At 47.9% G+C, this 17,354-nt stretch overlaps 1 protein-coding gene across 7 annotated transcripts in view; it reads left to right on the top strand.

Annotated features, from left to right (window-relative positions):
* TTC7B (tetratricopeptide repeat domain 7B) overlaps positions 1 to 17,354 on the top strand; it is a 215,858-nt gene that overhangs the window by 123,905 nt on the left and 74,599 nt on the right. For all 7 annotated transcript variants that reach the window (XM_090271296.1, XM_090271294.1, XM_090271292.1 and 4 more), the window contains 6 exons: positions 548 to 631; positions 1,616 to 1,720; positions 3,502 to 3,619; positions 5,676 to 5,733; positions 11,992 to 12,064; positions 14,689 to 14,849. In XM_090271296.1, coding sequence (XP_090127422.1) covers positions 548 to 631; positions 1,616 to 1,720; positions 3,502 to 3,619; positions 5,676 to 5,733; positions 11,992 to 12,064; positions 14,689 to 14,849 — 599 coding nt within the window. The remainder of the gene's footprint in view (positions 1 to 547; positions 632 to 1,615; positions 1,721 to 3,501; positions 3,620 to 5,675; positions 5,734 to 11,991; positions 12,065 to 14,688; positions 14,850 to 17,354) is intronic.

Genomic DNA, 17,354 nt, shown 5'->3' with positions numbered 1-17,354 from the left:
CCACAGCCCAGACCTGCCTTCCAGCCTGATTTCCACCCTCCCTGCCTGTGCACTGCAGGCTGGGTTTATGCTGGACCCCTCGCTGTCACCAAGTGAAGGCGAACCCTGTCGTTCGTGCCTGTCCCTCCAGGAGTGCCACTTCCAAGTCGTAGCTATGGTTCTCCCTTCTCACTAATCAAGGCCCAGGAGGCCACTCCTGCGTCCCGTGACCACCGTCCAGTAGCGGTTTGTGTTTCCGCTCCGGAAGCACGTGTCAGGTCGGGCCTCACGTTCGAGCGTTTGTGCCACTTTCCTTGCGCTTAGATGCAAAACGGCTCGAGATCACGGATTGCGTTTCAGTCAATAGTGGGTTGTCCCGGCTTCCAGCAGGTGCGTCCTCCCCTGTGGGGACTCCGCAGGAGGGGGTTGGTGGAGCTTGTGTTTTAAGCACTCAAGGAAGGCCGATTTCCCAGGTCCTGCCTTAGTGTGCACAGCCACAGACGCACGCGTGGCCAGCGTGACCCTGGCAGTTCTCAGGTGTCTGCATTTGTCCCTCTTCCCACTTCAGTGCTTGGAACGAGCCATGAAGTTCGCCTTCGAGGAGTTCCACCTCTGGTACCAGTTTGCTCTGTCACTCATGGCTGCCGGAAAAGTGAGTCCCCCTTTGTGACATGCAGTTCTCTACGTCAGTGCTCAATGCCTTGGAATCCCGAGGGGTGAGGTAACACTTCATGAAAGTCTGAACCAACTATTTGAAACTGCCCTCTGGTCCTTTATAAATGAGCGTTCACATATAATTATGTGGAGGTCACGTGGACATTTCATTGAGAAGAACTCTGAAATATTTCCCTTTTTTGTAGCCATTCTAACTCCGTCACGTTAACATGTGGCTTAAACTCAGGCTGGTTTCTTCACACTGAAGCCCTTTCACACCTTTGGGAGTGTAAACTTATTCCTGAAGGGGGAAATCTTCCCATTCTCTTTAGCAATTTATTATATTAGGCGGTGTATGGTATTAGCTGAAAGCGTCAGCTTCAGTGTCCAGCTGCTGGCATTGTGGTCTGGGCTATGTGACGCAGGGCAGGTCACTTAGTCCCTCAGTTTCCTTTTCAGTAAAATGTAGTCACACTAGGACCTACTTCATAGAACGGTTATCGGGTAAACAAGATGTTACACACAAGGGTGCTTAGTATAGGCACCCCCATGTGGCACATACTCGATGAGGATCATTCATTTGGGCCTCTTAGTGAATCTGCCACTTAGTGAATTGTTAAGTCTGTGATATAAGATTATTTGGGCTACGTGGAGACAGAAATTTATTATGGTATGCTATAAATTGGACCGTTTATTTTTTATAATGATATGAGCCTCCACCGTCTTTATTTTCGTCTTATTTATACAATGGCTACGCAAGGACAGAAGGAAATAAGTGTGATTCCAGAGAAGCACTGCCACTTGTCTAAACCCCAGTTTATCCCCCATCACTCAGGAGCCCCACGCTCTGGCCCATGCGTGGGTGGCTCCCCATTGGAAAACCTCATGAAGAGGGCAGCTAACTAAAACCCCCTGGGAAAGCTTTTGGTGTTTGGTCCCAGCAAAGGTTTTGAGTTTCACAGAAGTCGTCTTCTTTGCCAAGTCTGCCCGTGCGGTGAAGGTGCTGAAAGAGTGCATTCGGCTGAAGCCCGACGACGCCACCATCCCCCTCCTGGCCGCCAAGCTGTGCATGGGCTCCCTTCACTGGGTGAGTACGGCCGGGCACTGAGAGGCCAGAGCAGGGGCGCCCCAGCCTCACAGACCCGGGGCTGCTCAGAGCCCGGACGCCTGGCCTCCTGGGCATCAGTATGTGCCCAGGGACCCCAGGTTTTTCCTTTCTGCGGCCACATGCCTCAAAAGTAGAAATGCTAAGATGGAGTTGGAATTCGTGCTCAGGCACATCTGGCCGCACGAAGGTGACGTGGGGCGGGAGGGGTACGCGCCGCTCCGGGGTCCGCCCTCAGCAGAGCCCCCTCCTCGGGCTCAGGTGGAAACCCAGCTCTCTTCATTCCTCTGCCTTCACGTCCGCTCTCCTCCTCAGATAGTCTTGTTCCCGTCTGATCTGGGGAACAGCCCAACTGGCGACAGCTTTAATGCCCCTCAAAAAATGCCCTTTCAGTAGAAAGTAGAAAAGTCAGGCTGGTTACTGAGATGGAGTTTTATTTTATTTTCTTAGACTTTATAAAAAGATCAGTGAGAAGAAGAATTTTTTCAAGACAGAGGGGCCTTGCTAAGGATTTTTATGGTCCTCGTTGCTTGATATCCCCCACCCCACCCCCATTTATTCTCACCCAACAGGACAAAAGTAAGCCTTGTGAAGAAAGCGTCCTACCTGTGTTAAATTTTACTTGGTAAAATGTGAGAGGAAAAAGACATTTTGAAAGAGCAGGCTGTCACCTGAAACACGCAGCCGCGAAGGTTTGGACAGCTGGGGGCCATGGGCGCAGGAGCGGCACCGGCAGCAGCTGGCAAGCGGAGGAGGGCACCCAACCCCCCTTCAGAAAGGACGGGTTCCAGCTGTGACCCCGCTATGCCCCATCCGGCAGTGGCGCTGAACTGTTCACAACTGTGGCACTCCGGTCTCCAACGCCTAAAATGAACCTACTCTTTTTTTTTTTTTTTTTTTTTTTAAGATGAATGCAACGCATTCTTCCTGTTTACATTTTTTGCCATTTTTATATTAAAACGTCTAACCATCCCAGAGGCAAGGAGAGTAATGAACTCCCGTGTCCTGTGTCCCAGTGTTAATAGCAGCAACATTTGCCATCCTTCGAAGGGACAAATCTCACTATTTCTGCCTCCGATGACTGTGCGCAGGTCTCGTGGTGGGTGTCCTTTAGAGGTGCACATTTTCTCCCCGGCTCTGCTGATGCCGGTCCATGGGCTGTGCATCGTGAAAGAAATAGAAGGAGTTTTGACATTTTTAACAGCTTGTGGGAAGGAGAATCCAAGCCTAAATGGATTCATTATGTTGTTAAAAAACAACAACGGTGTGACCGAAACACAAAGCATTTCAAGAAGTTCATTACTTACATATATGGAGTGGGGCAAAGGCAGGTTTGCAGTTGTGAGTCCATGAAACACAGACTTTAATTTATTTTTGCATTATTACTTAATTGTATTATTTATTTGTGTTACAACCATAAACCTACTTTTGCCCACCCCTGTGTCTAAAATTCAACTTCTGGGTACCTAGCACAACCTAATTACAGAACCGCTTGGTAAGAAGTGAAGATGGAAAAGGATAAGCCCCACCAAGTGTGAGAATGACTTTGGAAAAGGAGACAAAAGGGAAACTTTAAAGAGAAAAGGCAAGGTGGGAATCCTGAGGACTGTTAGGCTCGGAGTTCTACAAAATGGGATTGCCAGAGCGGAACTGGAAGATGTCTCTGACTCGTCAGGAATCTGGTTTTGGCAGCCAGTGATTACGGTAACTCACGTTAGAAATTCTGCAGGTTATTGTTATTTTCAACTTGTCTGGTTTTTCAGTTGGAAGAGGCTGAGAAGTTCGCCAAAGCAGTTGTTGATGCGGGAGAGAAAACGTCCGAGTTCAAGGCCAAAGGCTACTTAGCTCTGGGGCTCACGTACAGTCTGCAGGCCACTGACGGTGAGAGAAGCCCCGCCCCGGGGCGCTGTGGACACGGGCAGGGCAGCCCCCGCGGCTCCCTCCGTCTTTGGAGTGCGTCTGGGCTGGGTCATTCTGGTGTGCCGTCCCGTGGGGCCCGGCTGCTGCTGTCCTCATTGCTTGGACTGCTTGGAGAATGGGAGGGCAGGGACCAAGGCCTTGTGCAAGGGCTCCCGAGTCCTCCCCAGGTGCATGGGGCTGGCGGTGCACAGGTGACCGGCTGGCAGGTGCAGGGCATCTGCCATTAGGTGTAAGATGACCAGGGTACCTTGAGAACCCATTCACCCAACCCAGCCTGTGCCTGCCTGTGCCCCAGCACTTGGTTGGGTTGTCCTCATGTGAAAGGATGCTGCGTCTTAAGCACAGGAATATAGAAGAGCTCAGGGCCAGCCGCCTCCAGGAAGCTCCCCTTGATTGGTCAGGACCTGCCCCCTCTCCATGTGTACATTCTAATTCACAGATATGTACGCATGCTGTGTGACGGCTCACCAGATACCCACACAGTGATAGCATACGTTTGGGGTATACTCGGAGTTTGGTGGACAGGCTCTGGTTAAAAAGTGTTTTGTATACTTAATGAAGTTTTCAGTTATATGTCTGCAGAAAGTATACATTGATAAATTGTTTTTTCTGAACTCTACTCTTATTCCTTTAAAATGTATTGTTAAATATAACAAGCATATTAAAAATTCAAAAGCAAATGTGTAATTGAATGAATTAGAAGACACATGTCTTTGTAGCCACCACCCAGTCAGGAGCCAGAGCCTGGCAGCCCCGGAGCCCCCCCCTCAGGGCCCCCTTAAGAGAAAAGACTGTCCTGACTTTTTATAGCACTCACTTGCTGCTTCTTTCTTTATAGTTTTGCTATAGTATTTTTTACAAGTTATCCCAAATTTTTCTTTCCTCTGCCTTAAAATTTCACATACCCTGAAGAAGTATTGCATAGCAGTGGATTTTTAATAATAGATTTTTTTGCAAACTTTTTATATACATGTGAGATAATGGAAATCCCCAGCACATTATTTTAACTATAGTAGACTCTCAGTGAAGTATAAATTTAATGCCATATGTTTATCCGTATAGATTCTGAATTTGGACTCTACCCTAATTAGTCCTGTTACACTGAGAGAGGCGCTTGATCCTGATGGCCTCACCTGGCATCCGTGATTCAGTTGGGCCCCCTCTGTGGTTCCCTCTGGCTCAGTCACTCTTGTCCTGTGAGCCACGGGTTACAGACACATCCCACTCTCTGGGGCAGCCTTCGACCATTCTCAGTGTGATGTCGGGATGGGATCTGCCACGCTGCATTTGTTAGATAAGGGCCTCCTCCAGTTCCAGCCATAAACAGGTTCCTCCAGGATGTTTCTCTTGCCCCAATAGGAAGTACCTTTTTAGTTCCTGCAACAGACTCCAAGGGATCCATTTCTCACATGCTCTGCATAGGGAAAGTGTTGCCTCACGGCAGGATGGCCTCGCACTTTTGAGCTGATTTTCCCGTTACAGTGTTGGAGTTGCCTGGTTGGTCCCTGTGTTCATATCAAGGTATTGAAAGTCCTTGCACAGTGTGAATTAAACTGGCCTTTCATGGCATCAGGCTAGTGCCCTTGGCCAAGGATCATAGCTCCTCTGTGCCAGAAGGACCTCTGAAGGCCGTCTAGTCCAACCCCATTGGTGCTTGATTGTCTTCAATGCCATCCTGGTAGAGACAGGCTTCACCCGAGAGTTACATGCCTGCACTCAAGAAAACAGACGTGATCCTCTCTGGAGTTCCTGGGTGGTCTTTCAAAGATAGCCCCCTATGCCTGGGGGCACTAAGAGTGACCACCCAGCTCACACTGTCCCCTCGGCATCGTTCCACATGGTGCCCAGTGAGTACAATGGCCTCGTCTTCCACAGTGCCTGGGACAGGACTGAGCACACGGTACCCAGGATCTGTTGCCTGCAATCCAGCTGAATGCATAGCTTTTGTGATAAGCTTTGTATTTGTGCAAAACTCCCTGATCTTCCACACCTCTGACTAATTGAACCCTTTTCTCAGCTTCCTTGCGAGGGATGCAGGAGGTCCTGCAGAAGAAGGCGCTCCTTGCATTTCAGAGGTGAGTGGGAGTTCATCTTTTTGCTCAGCTGTACAGCATGACACCACAGTATGATAAGTATAAAAGGAAGAGATATTTATAAGGATTATGTAAACAGTGTTTTACCCCTGGGAGCCTTGGTCTGAGCACTGGTTATTCAGTATCAGAACTCACTGCATTATTTGTTGCCATGTAAATCTGCATTCTTAACCTGTTCATCTATTTGGGCGCATTTTATCAATTTATAATAAAGCCGTTCAGCTCCAAGAAGATAGATACTTTGTGCGTCTAGGGAGATGATTCCTTTTATTAAAGACATTTGTCATCCTCAAGAAAAAGGATCATTTTTTCCTGGCTTTTTTTTTTACCCTGTCAAGCTGCAGCTTTTTATATTAATAAATGAAAAGGCCAGATTTTAGGACAGTCTCTGAAACACTCTAGCACACCAGGCCAGCCTGTCCCCTCCAGCCCAGCCATGCTCCACAGTGCCCTGTGCTTGTCTGCATCCGTGCACCTTCCGTGAAATCCGGAGAATGCTTTATTCTCAGCAGGCACTGGAGCGTCACAGTGCTGACACATCCCTTATGTAACCTGGTCCTCACCCCCCCGCACCGGCGAGGGAGACAGGACAAGTAGCATGTTCGCTGCAGGTAACAGACTGACATGCAGGAGTGGGAAGAGTTCCCGGAGTCACATAGCTGTTGAAGTCAGGATAGAATCAGGGGTTCCTGACTCTGACCCAGCCTTTCTGGTCCCTGCCATCCACACTGCCCTAAGTTTATTCTTATTGCAGCTCTAATAAATCACTAAAATGAACAATTGCCTGAAAGTACAGGCCCATGATGTCGGATCTCTAATTGCTTATTGACCCTTTCACTGTGAAGATAACTGAGTTTTACTGCTTCCTCAGAGTTGTTTGAGAAACTCAGTTACTTGCACCAAAATGTCATGAGGACTTCTCAATACCTAATAACCTCTGTTAGATTTCTCTCCTGGCACTGGGGTTACCTGCAGACTTGTCCGGTGTACGCATTGCTTTTCCACGGGGTCATTCTCGCTTGCTTTCACTTAGCCTGAAATCTTGCATCTCATTTCTGTTTCCTACCAGGCTTGCCGATAGTGCCTTCACCTTGCCAGTCCCAGACTGGCTCATGACAAAGGGTGCCAGCTGACATCGCAAACAGGTCTCCTGTCTCTGTGCTGAGCTTTTGTTGGCAGTCTTCAGCACAGGAGTGTGGAAAGCATTTCCATTTCAAATGATTGGGAGTTGTGAATTCTCCAGTCCTGATTTGTAAAACACATGCATGAATGCCTAAGAAAGTGGTCATTACATCTCTTTCAATTTTATTTCATTTATTTATTTTTGGCGAGGGGGAAGGGAGGGAGAAAGAGAGGGAAAGAGACATCGATGTGTGAGAGATCCATCCATCACCCCCCACGGGGAACCTGGCCTGCAATCCAGGCATGTGCCTTTGACTGGGAATCGAACTGGCTGCCTTTTGGTTCACAGGCCAGCCCTCAATCCACTGAGCCACACCAGCCAGGGCCCTTTCACTTTTCTTAAGCCAGTGCATCTTACTGGCTCTCTGAAGACAGCCATGGTGATGGTCTGCCCTGAGCCATCAGAATTCCCAGCTTCATGTTATGTAACAGCTGTTCCATTGGCCTGAATTCCTTTTTGTTCCTTTTACTTAGGTTGTAATTTAAAGAGATCTCTAAAATATTAGTTCATGTGGGAATAAAGAGTAATAAAATCCTGCGAACCTACGTGATTTGTTGTGGAAGACTAACCTAAATTAGTATTTGTGTGAAATAAAGAATATTTTTCAAAGAAATAAAAATTATTTTGTTTCAAGTACACATTAACTAGGACTATCCTAGTACATTGTCAACTTGATTTGTAAGGAAAGATTTTAAGTAAATACAAATGATTTGTATTACTTCTTAAATGTAAATGGATATTTAAAAACCACTTGGATGAAAAGTACTTTTTTTTTTTTACTATGTATTTAAATTATCTCCCCACAATGCTCTTTACACTATTGTTTGGCAATTTTTGTTTAAAAAGGAAAAAGTGCCAATATAACATGTAAAAATTAACTCTTAACTTTTTCTGGAGTCAGAATTCAGTAGATTTGCTCTGTAGTGGATTCAAAAAGGTTCTTGAAGGCCTCCCACTTGCATTTCTGCATCTTAGTGTTGAGGTCCTGGGCTGTTTGTACTTAAGTTCCACCCAAGCAGCTGCACCAGTCCATTTGCCCCATACTTAAGTATCGTGGGAACAAAAAAAACCGAACCTGTTTGCAAAGCTTCCTGAAGATACTGAGCTGAGCTGAGTGGCTCCTGCTGTGCAGGCTCCCACCTGCCGAGAAAAGCCTGGAAGCAGCTGAGAGCCCGCTGCAGAGGCTGGGGCCCAGCATGCAGACCCCTGGGCTGCTCCCTGGAGGACAGGCAGCGTGGTGGCGCTCATGCGTGTCATTCAGTGTGATGATACCCAGTCGCACGTCATGGAGCCTCTCTCCCCACTAGGTGGAATTTAAGTCTGAGTGTAGTGTGATTTGTGTGTACAGAGTGACCGACCATCCCAGTTTGTCAGGAACTGAGCCGTGTCCCAGAACGTGGGACTTTCGGTGCTAAACCAGGGAAATCCCGGGTTGGTCAAGTCGGTCATCCTGTGTGTGTCACTAATGGGAAGTGCCTGCATGAGAGATCTGACCAGGTTTGCACATTTTTATCTTAACTGAATAATACAGTAATCACATGCCCACTGTAATCTGAACTGAAGGGGACTTCAGGAGAATTGATAAACAAGGCAGCCGGGTGATAGAGTGGAGAGTCCAGGCCTCAGAATTTCACTTCCAACCCTGTCTCTTTTGCTAGATGGTTTTGGACCAGATGCTTAATAGTAGATGCTTCGTAAATTATAGTTATCCTTGTTACAATATGTATCTTAATGACCAGGGTCAAAATTGATCAGTCTTTTCTATATTGTTGGTTCAGTTCGAGAGCCTGTTGGGGAGTCTGGAGAGCACTGGGGTGGACCTCAAGGTGTCCTGGGCTGCAGACAGGTGGTCTGGGAGGCCCATCCCGTGCTCTCCAGTAGTGGCCTGGTGTGCCTGTCTCAGGGCCCTGCTCCCACTGCATTGTAATGGCCACTGTGGGTCTCCCCGGGCTCTGTGGGGGGAGAAGGGATGTTCCTCAAGGAAAGGCGCTTGCATGGTTCATCTCAGCAGCTGGCACAGGCCTGGCATCACATAGGTACTGAAACAACGTAGGTGGGTGGGTGAATGGATGGATCGGTGGGTGGAGGCTAGATGGGCGGCCTGCCGACCTAGCAATCTAACAATTCTTTATTTGTAGACAATAAATTAAATAAATGGGTATGGAGTTGCTTTAACAAGGGAGGCAGTTGGGGAGCATCCCTGCAGTTTTTCTCTGCAGCTCTACCAGATAGATGCCCGCCGTACAGGAACGGGATTTATGGGCTGCTTTGTGTTCATGAACAGAGGTCAGCAGGCTTACTGTTCTCAGGAATGTGGATGTCTTTCCTCTCACCTGCATCGCTTGGTGACACCTGTCGAGCAGGTGGGCTGTGGGCATACCACCGTGGTTTTGCCACAGGAAAGATAGCTGCTGAGTTGTTCTGCACGACTGAAGCAAGCCTTCTAGAGTCTCATGTGATCAACACCATGCACTTTTTCTTGTTTTGTTGGGCATTCTCTATTTTCTTTCTTTTTTTTCTTTCCTGGGCTAAAGTGGGCAGTTTAACACATTAGCCAAATTACATAAGTGAGTTTTTTTTTAAATGTCTGTGTTTCAGTTGTGCCTCATTAGGAATTTGGCAGTTGGACACCCACTGTTAACCAAGTTTGCAGTTCTTCAGATGTTGCCCTAATCCACCCAGAATTGCCACGATCGTTAGCACTTCTGGTTTGATTTTTTTCACAGTGCTGTGGCTAACAGTTAATAATCATTTGCTGAGGCCACGGGGGCCTGTGGTCAGAACTATTCTTATCTATAACCCTGAATTCACCAGACCATTGCCAGCTTTCCACTCAGTTGGTGTTGGGGAGAGGCAACCACACTCTGATTTAACCTTACTTGTGCACCATCTAGACTGGACTGAGAAAATGATAGCTCTGAGGAATTCTTTTTTGAGGGTTGTAGAAGCCTGGCTTTTTATCAGTTATGAAAGAAATGAGATAAAATAAAGAATACTAAATAATTCAATGTCTCTTCATAACTGATTTTGTATTCATTTTCCCTGAATAATTGGAAGAGACAGAAACCATGACATCCCAATCTTATTTCTTATGAACACCAAAGGGAAAAATTCTCTGATGTACAGATTCATGGAAAAACCAATACGGATGAAATAATAAAAACAGGAGCACTCTAGCAGAAACAAGCCATGAAAAGGGCAACACGGGCAAAGAGGCTGAGGCCCTTATTCTAAGGCGAGGAGTCCTCAGGCTGTGTCTTGAGGCACAGTTACTGGTGAAGTAACCAGGGAGGCGACTTCAGGTGCTCTGCTCGTAAGAGCAATGAAAGGACAGGCTCCCTTGCCCCTCAACCCCCACCATCCCCCTTGCCCCGCAGGCCCTCGAGTGTGCTACCGCGTTTGCCCGACCAGCGTCCCAGATTGTTGGACAAACACCTGGAAGACTTTTTAGCCAACCACCACCCCCCCTCCCACCCCGGAGCAGAAGGACACTGCCATGAAAGCCGTTGTGACGGAAGAGAGCCATTCGCGGCACGTTTGCCGCAGGTGCCTCCCTCATGGTTTGGCTTTCCTCTTTCTCCTGAATTTGCTTTCTGTGGCTAAAAGATCCTGCTTTAATCACAGAATGTTGACAGAACGGCATGAAGGTGTGTTTACTATCTGGGCCCCACTGTGTTTAATTAGCCTGCTCCACAGTGCCTTTTGAAGAAAGTGTAAGTTTCTTTTCTCTTCCCTCCAGACTTTGAACACAGAATGATGTCATATACAGCCTTATTTTGAGTCGCTCTTGGTGAAATACAATTGACTTCCACATAAAAGCAAGAATAACCACGTTTGCAAATAAATTCGGAGGCCAGCACAGCCTCTTCCCTTCTGGCATCAAAGGCTGGTTAATAAAACTAAACCCAGCCCTGGCTGGTGTGGCTCAGTGGATTGAGCACTGGCCTGCAAACCAAAGGGTCACCGGTTTGATTCCCAGTCAGGGCACCTGCCTGGGTTGTGGGCCGGGTCCCCAGTTGGGGGCACACGAGAGGCAACCACACATTGATGTGTCTCTTCTCTTTCTCCCTCCATTCCCCTCTCTCTAAGAATAAATTAAAATCTAAAAAATAAATTTAAAAAATATTTAAAAAACAAACAAAACTAAACCCAATGTTTAGCCACAGTCTTACATGTCAGAATCACATGGACAAAATAAGCAAGCTGCATGGGGCTCAGTAGCCTCAGCAGACTGAATGAGTATCCTTCTTTTCTTCCTAGAGTTAGTCCAGCGGTTCTCAACCTGTGGTCACAACCCCTTTGGGGGTCAAACGACCCTTTCACAGGGGTCGCCTAAGACCATTGGAAAACACATATATAATTACCTATTGTTTTTGTGATTAATCACTATGCTTTAATTATGTTCAATTTGTAACAATGAAAATACATCCTGCATATCAGATATTTACATCACGATTCATAACAGTAGCAAAATTACAGTTATGGAGTAGGAACGAAAATAACTTTATGGTTGGGGGTCACCACAACATGAGGAACTGTATTAAAGGGTCACGGCATTAGGAAGGTTGAGAACCACTGAGTTAGTCCATCAAAAACCAAAACCTCATTTTACAAGCAAAGCCAGGTCTTGATTTTCAGGTCGTCCCTCTGAAATCCAGAAGTTGGGATGAAGTAGCGCTAAGGCCAAGCCAAAACTGAACCAAAGCCCCCGTGGCCTCGCGGTGTCCCAGCACGACGCCTCTTCTGCTCAGCGTGCTGCGCAGGTCAAAGCTCGGCCTGTGGATTCTTCACCTCCAGGCTCCTCCTCCAAGCCGGGCACCCCTGGCCGCCACTCCAGAGGCCAGACAAAACGCAGAAACATGCTACTGTGTCATACCAACATACAGAGAAGGGAAAGTGCATCACTTTTGTTTGTGAACAAAGGTGGAGAGTTTAAATGAAACAGTCAGTAGTTAAATAGGTGGCCTTGGCATAAAAATGCAAATGTGAACACTTGTTTGATAGGGAAAGTAAAAACAGCTTCTCCCGTGTGCTCATAGCTGTAAATACTGTTTCAGGGCCCACAGTCTGTCACCTACAGACCACCAAGCAGCCTTCTACCTGGCTCTGCAGCTCGCCATCTCCAGACAGGTCAGTTTCTCGAATATTTCCTAAACGCGGTGCACGTTCTTTGTCCGGCTCCTTCAACGCTTCAGTTCGGGCTCGTAGCTGCTCCTCCACACGCCTGAGGCTGGCCTGGAGCCCGGGGCCATTCTCACAGGGCGCTGCCTCCTCACAGCGACGACCCTGGTGTCCTGGTCCTGTGTGAGCATCGGCGGGGAAGACGCGCCAGGCTCTGCTGTGGGGGCTGGATGGCCACGTGGACACAGCACAGAGCACATACCCTGAACCTAGGAGTCATCAAAGAGCCTGTGTCCCGTGTCCCATGCCAGCAGAGCCCAGTGCTGAGCCCTCAGCATCTAGTCACTGGTTGGGGCTTGGGTGCCATAAGGGTAGTGGTGATTGACAGGAAGATGCCCGCAGGCGTAGACAAAAGACACCAGTTCTTCTAAATATGTAGAAGGTATGAGCAATTCTACACAGTGGCTCCTTGAAATAGGAGAATCCACAGTGTTAGCAGAGGGACAAACTTTGCTGGCCTTCATCTTTGGCAGCTTCCAGAAGCTGCCTTGGCCATTCCCATCCCCTCCTGTCCCCTCCCAGCTGTTCTGGAGACTCTGGCCACATGTCTGCCTGCCCACCAGGTGCAAGACACTGGTGGTAACCCCAGCACATTCCTGAGTGCTGACTGGAGGGTGAACGGAAGGTCACTTCCCCAGACATGCCATTCCCCTGGCAGCCCGGGCAGTAGGCATGCATCTGACTTCCCGGAGCAGTGGCTCCCATTGGTGACCTGGGGGCTGAGAAGACCAAGCTCCCTCCTCCGTCAAGGTCCTCTCACCTGGCGTGGTGTGGCTCACAGCTGGGCTGTGCATGAGCTGCTGCTGCAGCAGCTGAGGGCTGGTGACCGGCCACCTGGCCTCTCTCCCCCACTGGGACCTCTGTCCCCTCCTCCGCAGAGCCTCTTCCTGCAGCAGCCTGCACTTCTCCTTCCTCTTACCCAGCTCTCCCATTGAGCGTCTTTCTCACTAGACTTGAGGTTCCGCGAGGGCGGGAACCTGTGTCGGTTACTGCTGTACCCTGACACCCCGAACACTGCCCAGCAGGTGGTCGGCACTCGGGAATACTTACTGGATGAAGGACCCAGCTTTGAATTCCTTCAAGTCAGCTTGCCCTTCAGGGCATCGTTTGAACCCTGTGCCAGTTTGTCCCTGAGTGCTTTGGTCATCCCTGCACATGGACACTGTGGGTGTCCCCGGCCTTTCGGCCCTCCCCCCTATACCGGGCTGGGTGCCGTTCACACCGTCCGCACTCACGCAGAGGGGTGGATAAGTACGTGGAGCCTTGTGGGTGTCAGCAGTCTTTGTGGGCAGGCAGCATGACAGCACCAGACCTCGGTGGCAGCGAGTCCATGCTGACCATGGGCAGGGCGCCTGTGACGCTCCTAGCTTCAGAGCCAATGCTCTTTGACTAGGAGGAGAGGGTGGGGGCGAAATCAACATCCAGCGCCCCTCTCGTCTCCGAAGTTCAATAGCTGGGTGACCTTACTCAAGTGTTTATTTCATCTCTGGACTCAGCTTCGTCTTGTAAGTGAAGGTTTGGGCCGATCTCTCTTCTAGCTGTAAGAGCCATGATTCTATGGCTCAAAGCAGAAGGCCTCCATAGTCAGCATTTATAATTAAATCCATCAAAAATGGGCTTTCAGAGAGGGAAAAAACAAAGCCATGGCTTCCTACTAAGGAGTGAGTGTCTGAGGGTTTGGGAAGAGGCAGGAGGGCTGAAAGGGGCTCCAGCCATGACACTGAACTTGGGAGGGGAGACCAGAGGGGCCCCAGGGCGAGCTGTGTAGGAAGCTTCAATCTCAAGCTCGCTTTCAAAATCCAGCTTCAAGTTCTAATTCTCCCTAGCTAATGCTAAACCTGCATGGAATCTCCAGCGTCCGGTGTTCGTCATGTGTGCATTTTACCAACGGTTGTGAAGAAAGTCTCGAACAGCTGTCGCATGTTTAAGGTTAAGCCTGTGCCTGGTCCTACTTGAATTAAATGTGGTATTGCCATTGCTTCTTGGATCGAGTTATTTGGGCTGTAGCTTGGGAAGGGGCGGGGTCTCTGTTCGCTTGTATGTTTATATGTTTCCTTGATGTCTAATGGAGAACGAGGGCAAAGGAAGTTGGAAGGAATCGTAGGTGCCTGATCATTGTTAAAGGTTTCGTCACTTACTAAGCACTTTAATTTCGGTAATACTTTAAAAAATGAGAACAGTTCCGCAGTTAAATTCCACTAAAAACCTCCAGCAATTTATATGTGCCTCCATTTAGTGACGTTATCTTAACCATGATCAAAATTAGATCGGTTTTGTGGAAAAAGAGAAAGGGTTTAGTTAGGGGAAAAGAAGAGTTGGTATTGGCACTTACGCAGAGGAACAGCTTTACTTCATCGATTAGACTGTTGCTTGAAGATGGTGCCTCTTCATGTCTGTGGTTAATATCCTGCTGCTTTCGTGAAGACTTGGCCTGAAATCTGAGTGTTGTACAAGGCGAAACGACGCTTGATAGTTACAGAGAAGCAGATATTGAAGAAATGCTGGCTGTGTGTGTGAGTGTGTGTGTGTGTGTGTGTGTGTTTAAAAATTCTTTTGGGTTTGTTTTAAACCAGATACCAGAGGCTCTAGGGTACGTCCGGCAAGCCCTGCAGCTTCAAGGTGACGACGTCAACTCTTTGCACCTCCTGGCCCTCTTGCTGTCCGCTCAGAAGCATTACCACGACGCACTCAACATCGTTGACATGGCCCTGAGTGAATATCCGGAAAATTTTATGTAAGTCATCCTGGCTTTTGTTTCTCACGACTCAAAAGTTATTAAATTTACTCTTACCAACTTCCTTCTCTTAAGTTCTTCATAGACATCCTGAGGGTAAATAGTAAAAAATTCCCTTTAGTCCCTTTTCTTATTCCTTGAAATTTGAAACAGATATGCAGGTGACCCTTGACTAATGCAGGGGTTAGGGGTGCCGATCCCCTACACAGTTGAAGATCTGCAGAGAACTTCTGACTCCCCAAAAGCTTAGCGACTAACAGCTTAGCCTACTGTTGATAAAAGCCTTATCCATAAATATAAATTGTCAGCGAACACATTCTTTGTATGTTATCTGTACTATATGTTGCATTCTTACAATAAAGTAAGCTAGAGAAAAGAAAATCATATGAAAGAGAAAATACCGTTACAGTATTTATTGAAAAAAATCTGCATAGAAGTGGACCCCGCAGTTCAACCCCGTGTTGTTCAGGGTCAGCTGTCGTCTGTCAGGTTGTCCTTAGGTTAAAACACTTTTTCCACTGTTCCCATCGGTACCCTTGGGGCCCACAGGACGATCTCAGACGATTGGGGATGAACATTTTTATTTTAATAGCTATACATTTTTAAATGGACCTTAGAAAAAATATAACTGCATATCAAAGTACGATTTCATGGAAATTATTGCTCAGAGGGAGAGTAAGAATTTTTTGAATGAGTTGCTTTAAAGTCAATTTAAATAAAAATATTAAGTAAATACTAATAGATCCACCTGGGTGTGGCAAACGTTATCGTGAGCAAACTCCAGGGACTGAAACGGGGGAAACGTTGCTTTGGAGCCTGTCTGTCCCGCGTGACCCCGGGCTTCCACCAGTTTCAGGTGATTGTTCTATTTTGGCAGCTTCGATCAAGATAACCAGACCTCTTTCTGCCTTGGTTTTATTCTCTAGGAAATGGAATTCCTTAAATCAGTCGCTCAGGAGTTGTACATAAGCTAAGAATTGTCATGATAAACTGCCATATGGTTGAATTACCTACTTATCTTCCTGTTCCCTTGGACTCCGTGAATCCAGGCTTGTCGGTTAGGCTTTGCTGAGAAGACACTGCCTCTCAGGCTACTTGGTTCCTATTTTCCCCTCCGTGGAGTAGCTAGGTAACCGGTACACAGTGGCCAGAAACAGTAAACAGTCCTGTGAGCTGGCAGGTTCTAATTGTCTCAGTGGCGGGGGCAGCATGGGGCGGTGGGGACAGGAGGAGAGGGAAGGGGTGGGCCCAGCGGCTCGGCGGGATCGCTTCACGTTCAGAAATAAGTGCAGCTGCACATTTTAAGTGGCTCATCTTGGTCTCGGGCTTGATTTCTCTGCCTCATCACCTCACTGTGTTTTCAATCAGTGAGTTTCAGCAGCTCCCCTTGGAAAATCCGTTCACACATTTCCATTACAAACATGTCTTTGTCTTCAAGTGAAAAGAGCACTTCTCTTCTCCCCAACGAGAAAATTCTCATTATAATCCAGGAAACCTCTGAGCAGAGATTTCTTTTGTAGGTTCGGCTACTTATGCCGAGTGAATTAAAGAGCTTGGCTGCAGTGTTTACTTCTTGCAGATCTCAAACTAGCTCTTTTGCATACCGAGTATATTTCTGGATTTTATCTGAAGCTGGTTAGCCCATGGAACCTTAAAATAGGGAAAGTACTTTAAAAAACCTTCGGTCCTTTACCCCTCAGTAAAGTAGAACCTGATGCAATTAAACTCAGTTTCTCTGATCAATATTTATAAAGCAGGCTTCCCTGCCCCCCACCCTGCAACACCTTCGTTAGATGTTAGGCTCCTGCGTGCGGTTCCTGCATACACAGCCTGGGGTGTCATCCACAGCGCGCTTATTAAACTAATAGCCACGCCACACTGTACGCAGTAAACGGTGGTGGCTAATACGGTAATGCCTCCGAGTGACAGCAGCTGACAGCCTGTTCAAGCAGTGTAAGGAACAGCAGCGGAGACATTTGAGGAATGCAGGCCTGTTATTTTAATGTTAAGCCGTAAGCTCAAAAAAGCAAAGCAGATGTCAGCAGGTCTGCGAGCAGCCGATGACTTGTTTGCTTTTTAAATATTTGTATTTCTTCCTTTGTGATGAGAAACTTCTTCCCAAAGATACTTTCTTAGAAGTGGGACCGGGTGCGGTCAGTAGATCCCATGCTCTGTTCCCAACCTGTTCCCAAACATTTCAACACCAACCTGAGCAAGACTGTGTGGGCACCTGTCGTAAGGTGTTCTCTGTTGGCTTGTGCCGGCTCGTCACCAGCAGAATTGCAGGCTCTCGGAAGCCGGGAAGCCATACCTGCCACAGACCGCATACTTGACGTGTGGTCAGCACCTGCTGGAGGGAGGTGACCCCCTCCCCACTGTCCAGCTGTGGGACCGAGAACTGACTCGGCTAGCTTCTTAGCCTGGTGCAGAGAATTACAGAACTTTCTGGTCCCCGTGAAGCTTCTCCAACATACCTAAATACCAACTTTTGTCGTTTCATGGGAG

This window comes from Furipterus horrens, unplaced genomic scaffold (assembly GCF_987537825.1).
Source record: "Furipterus horrens unplaced genomic scaffold, mFurHor1.1.pri manual_scaffold_3, whole genome shotgun sequence".
NCBI lineage: Eukaryota > Metazoa > Chordata > Mammalia > Chiroptera > Furipteridae > Furipterus > Furipterus horrens.
Note: the sequence above shows the minus strand (reverse complement) of the source record. Positions and strands in the feature narration are given on the sequence as shown.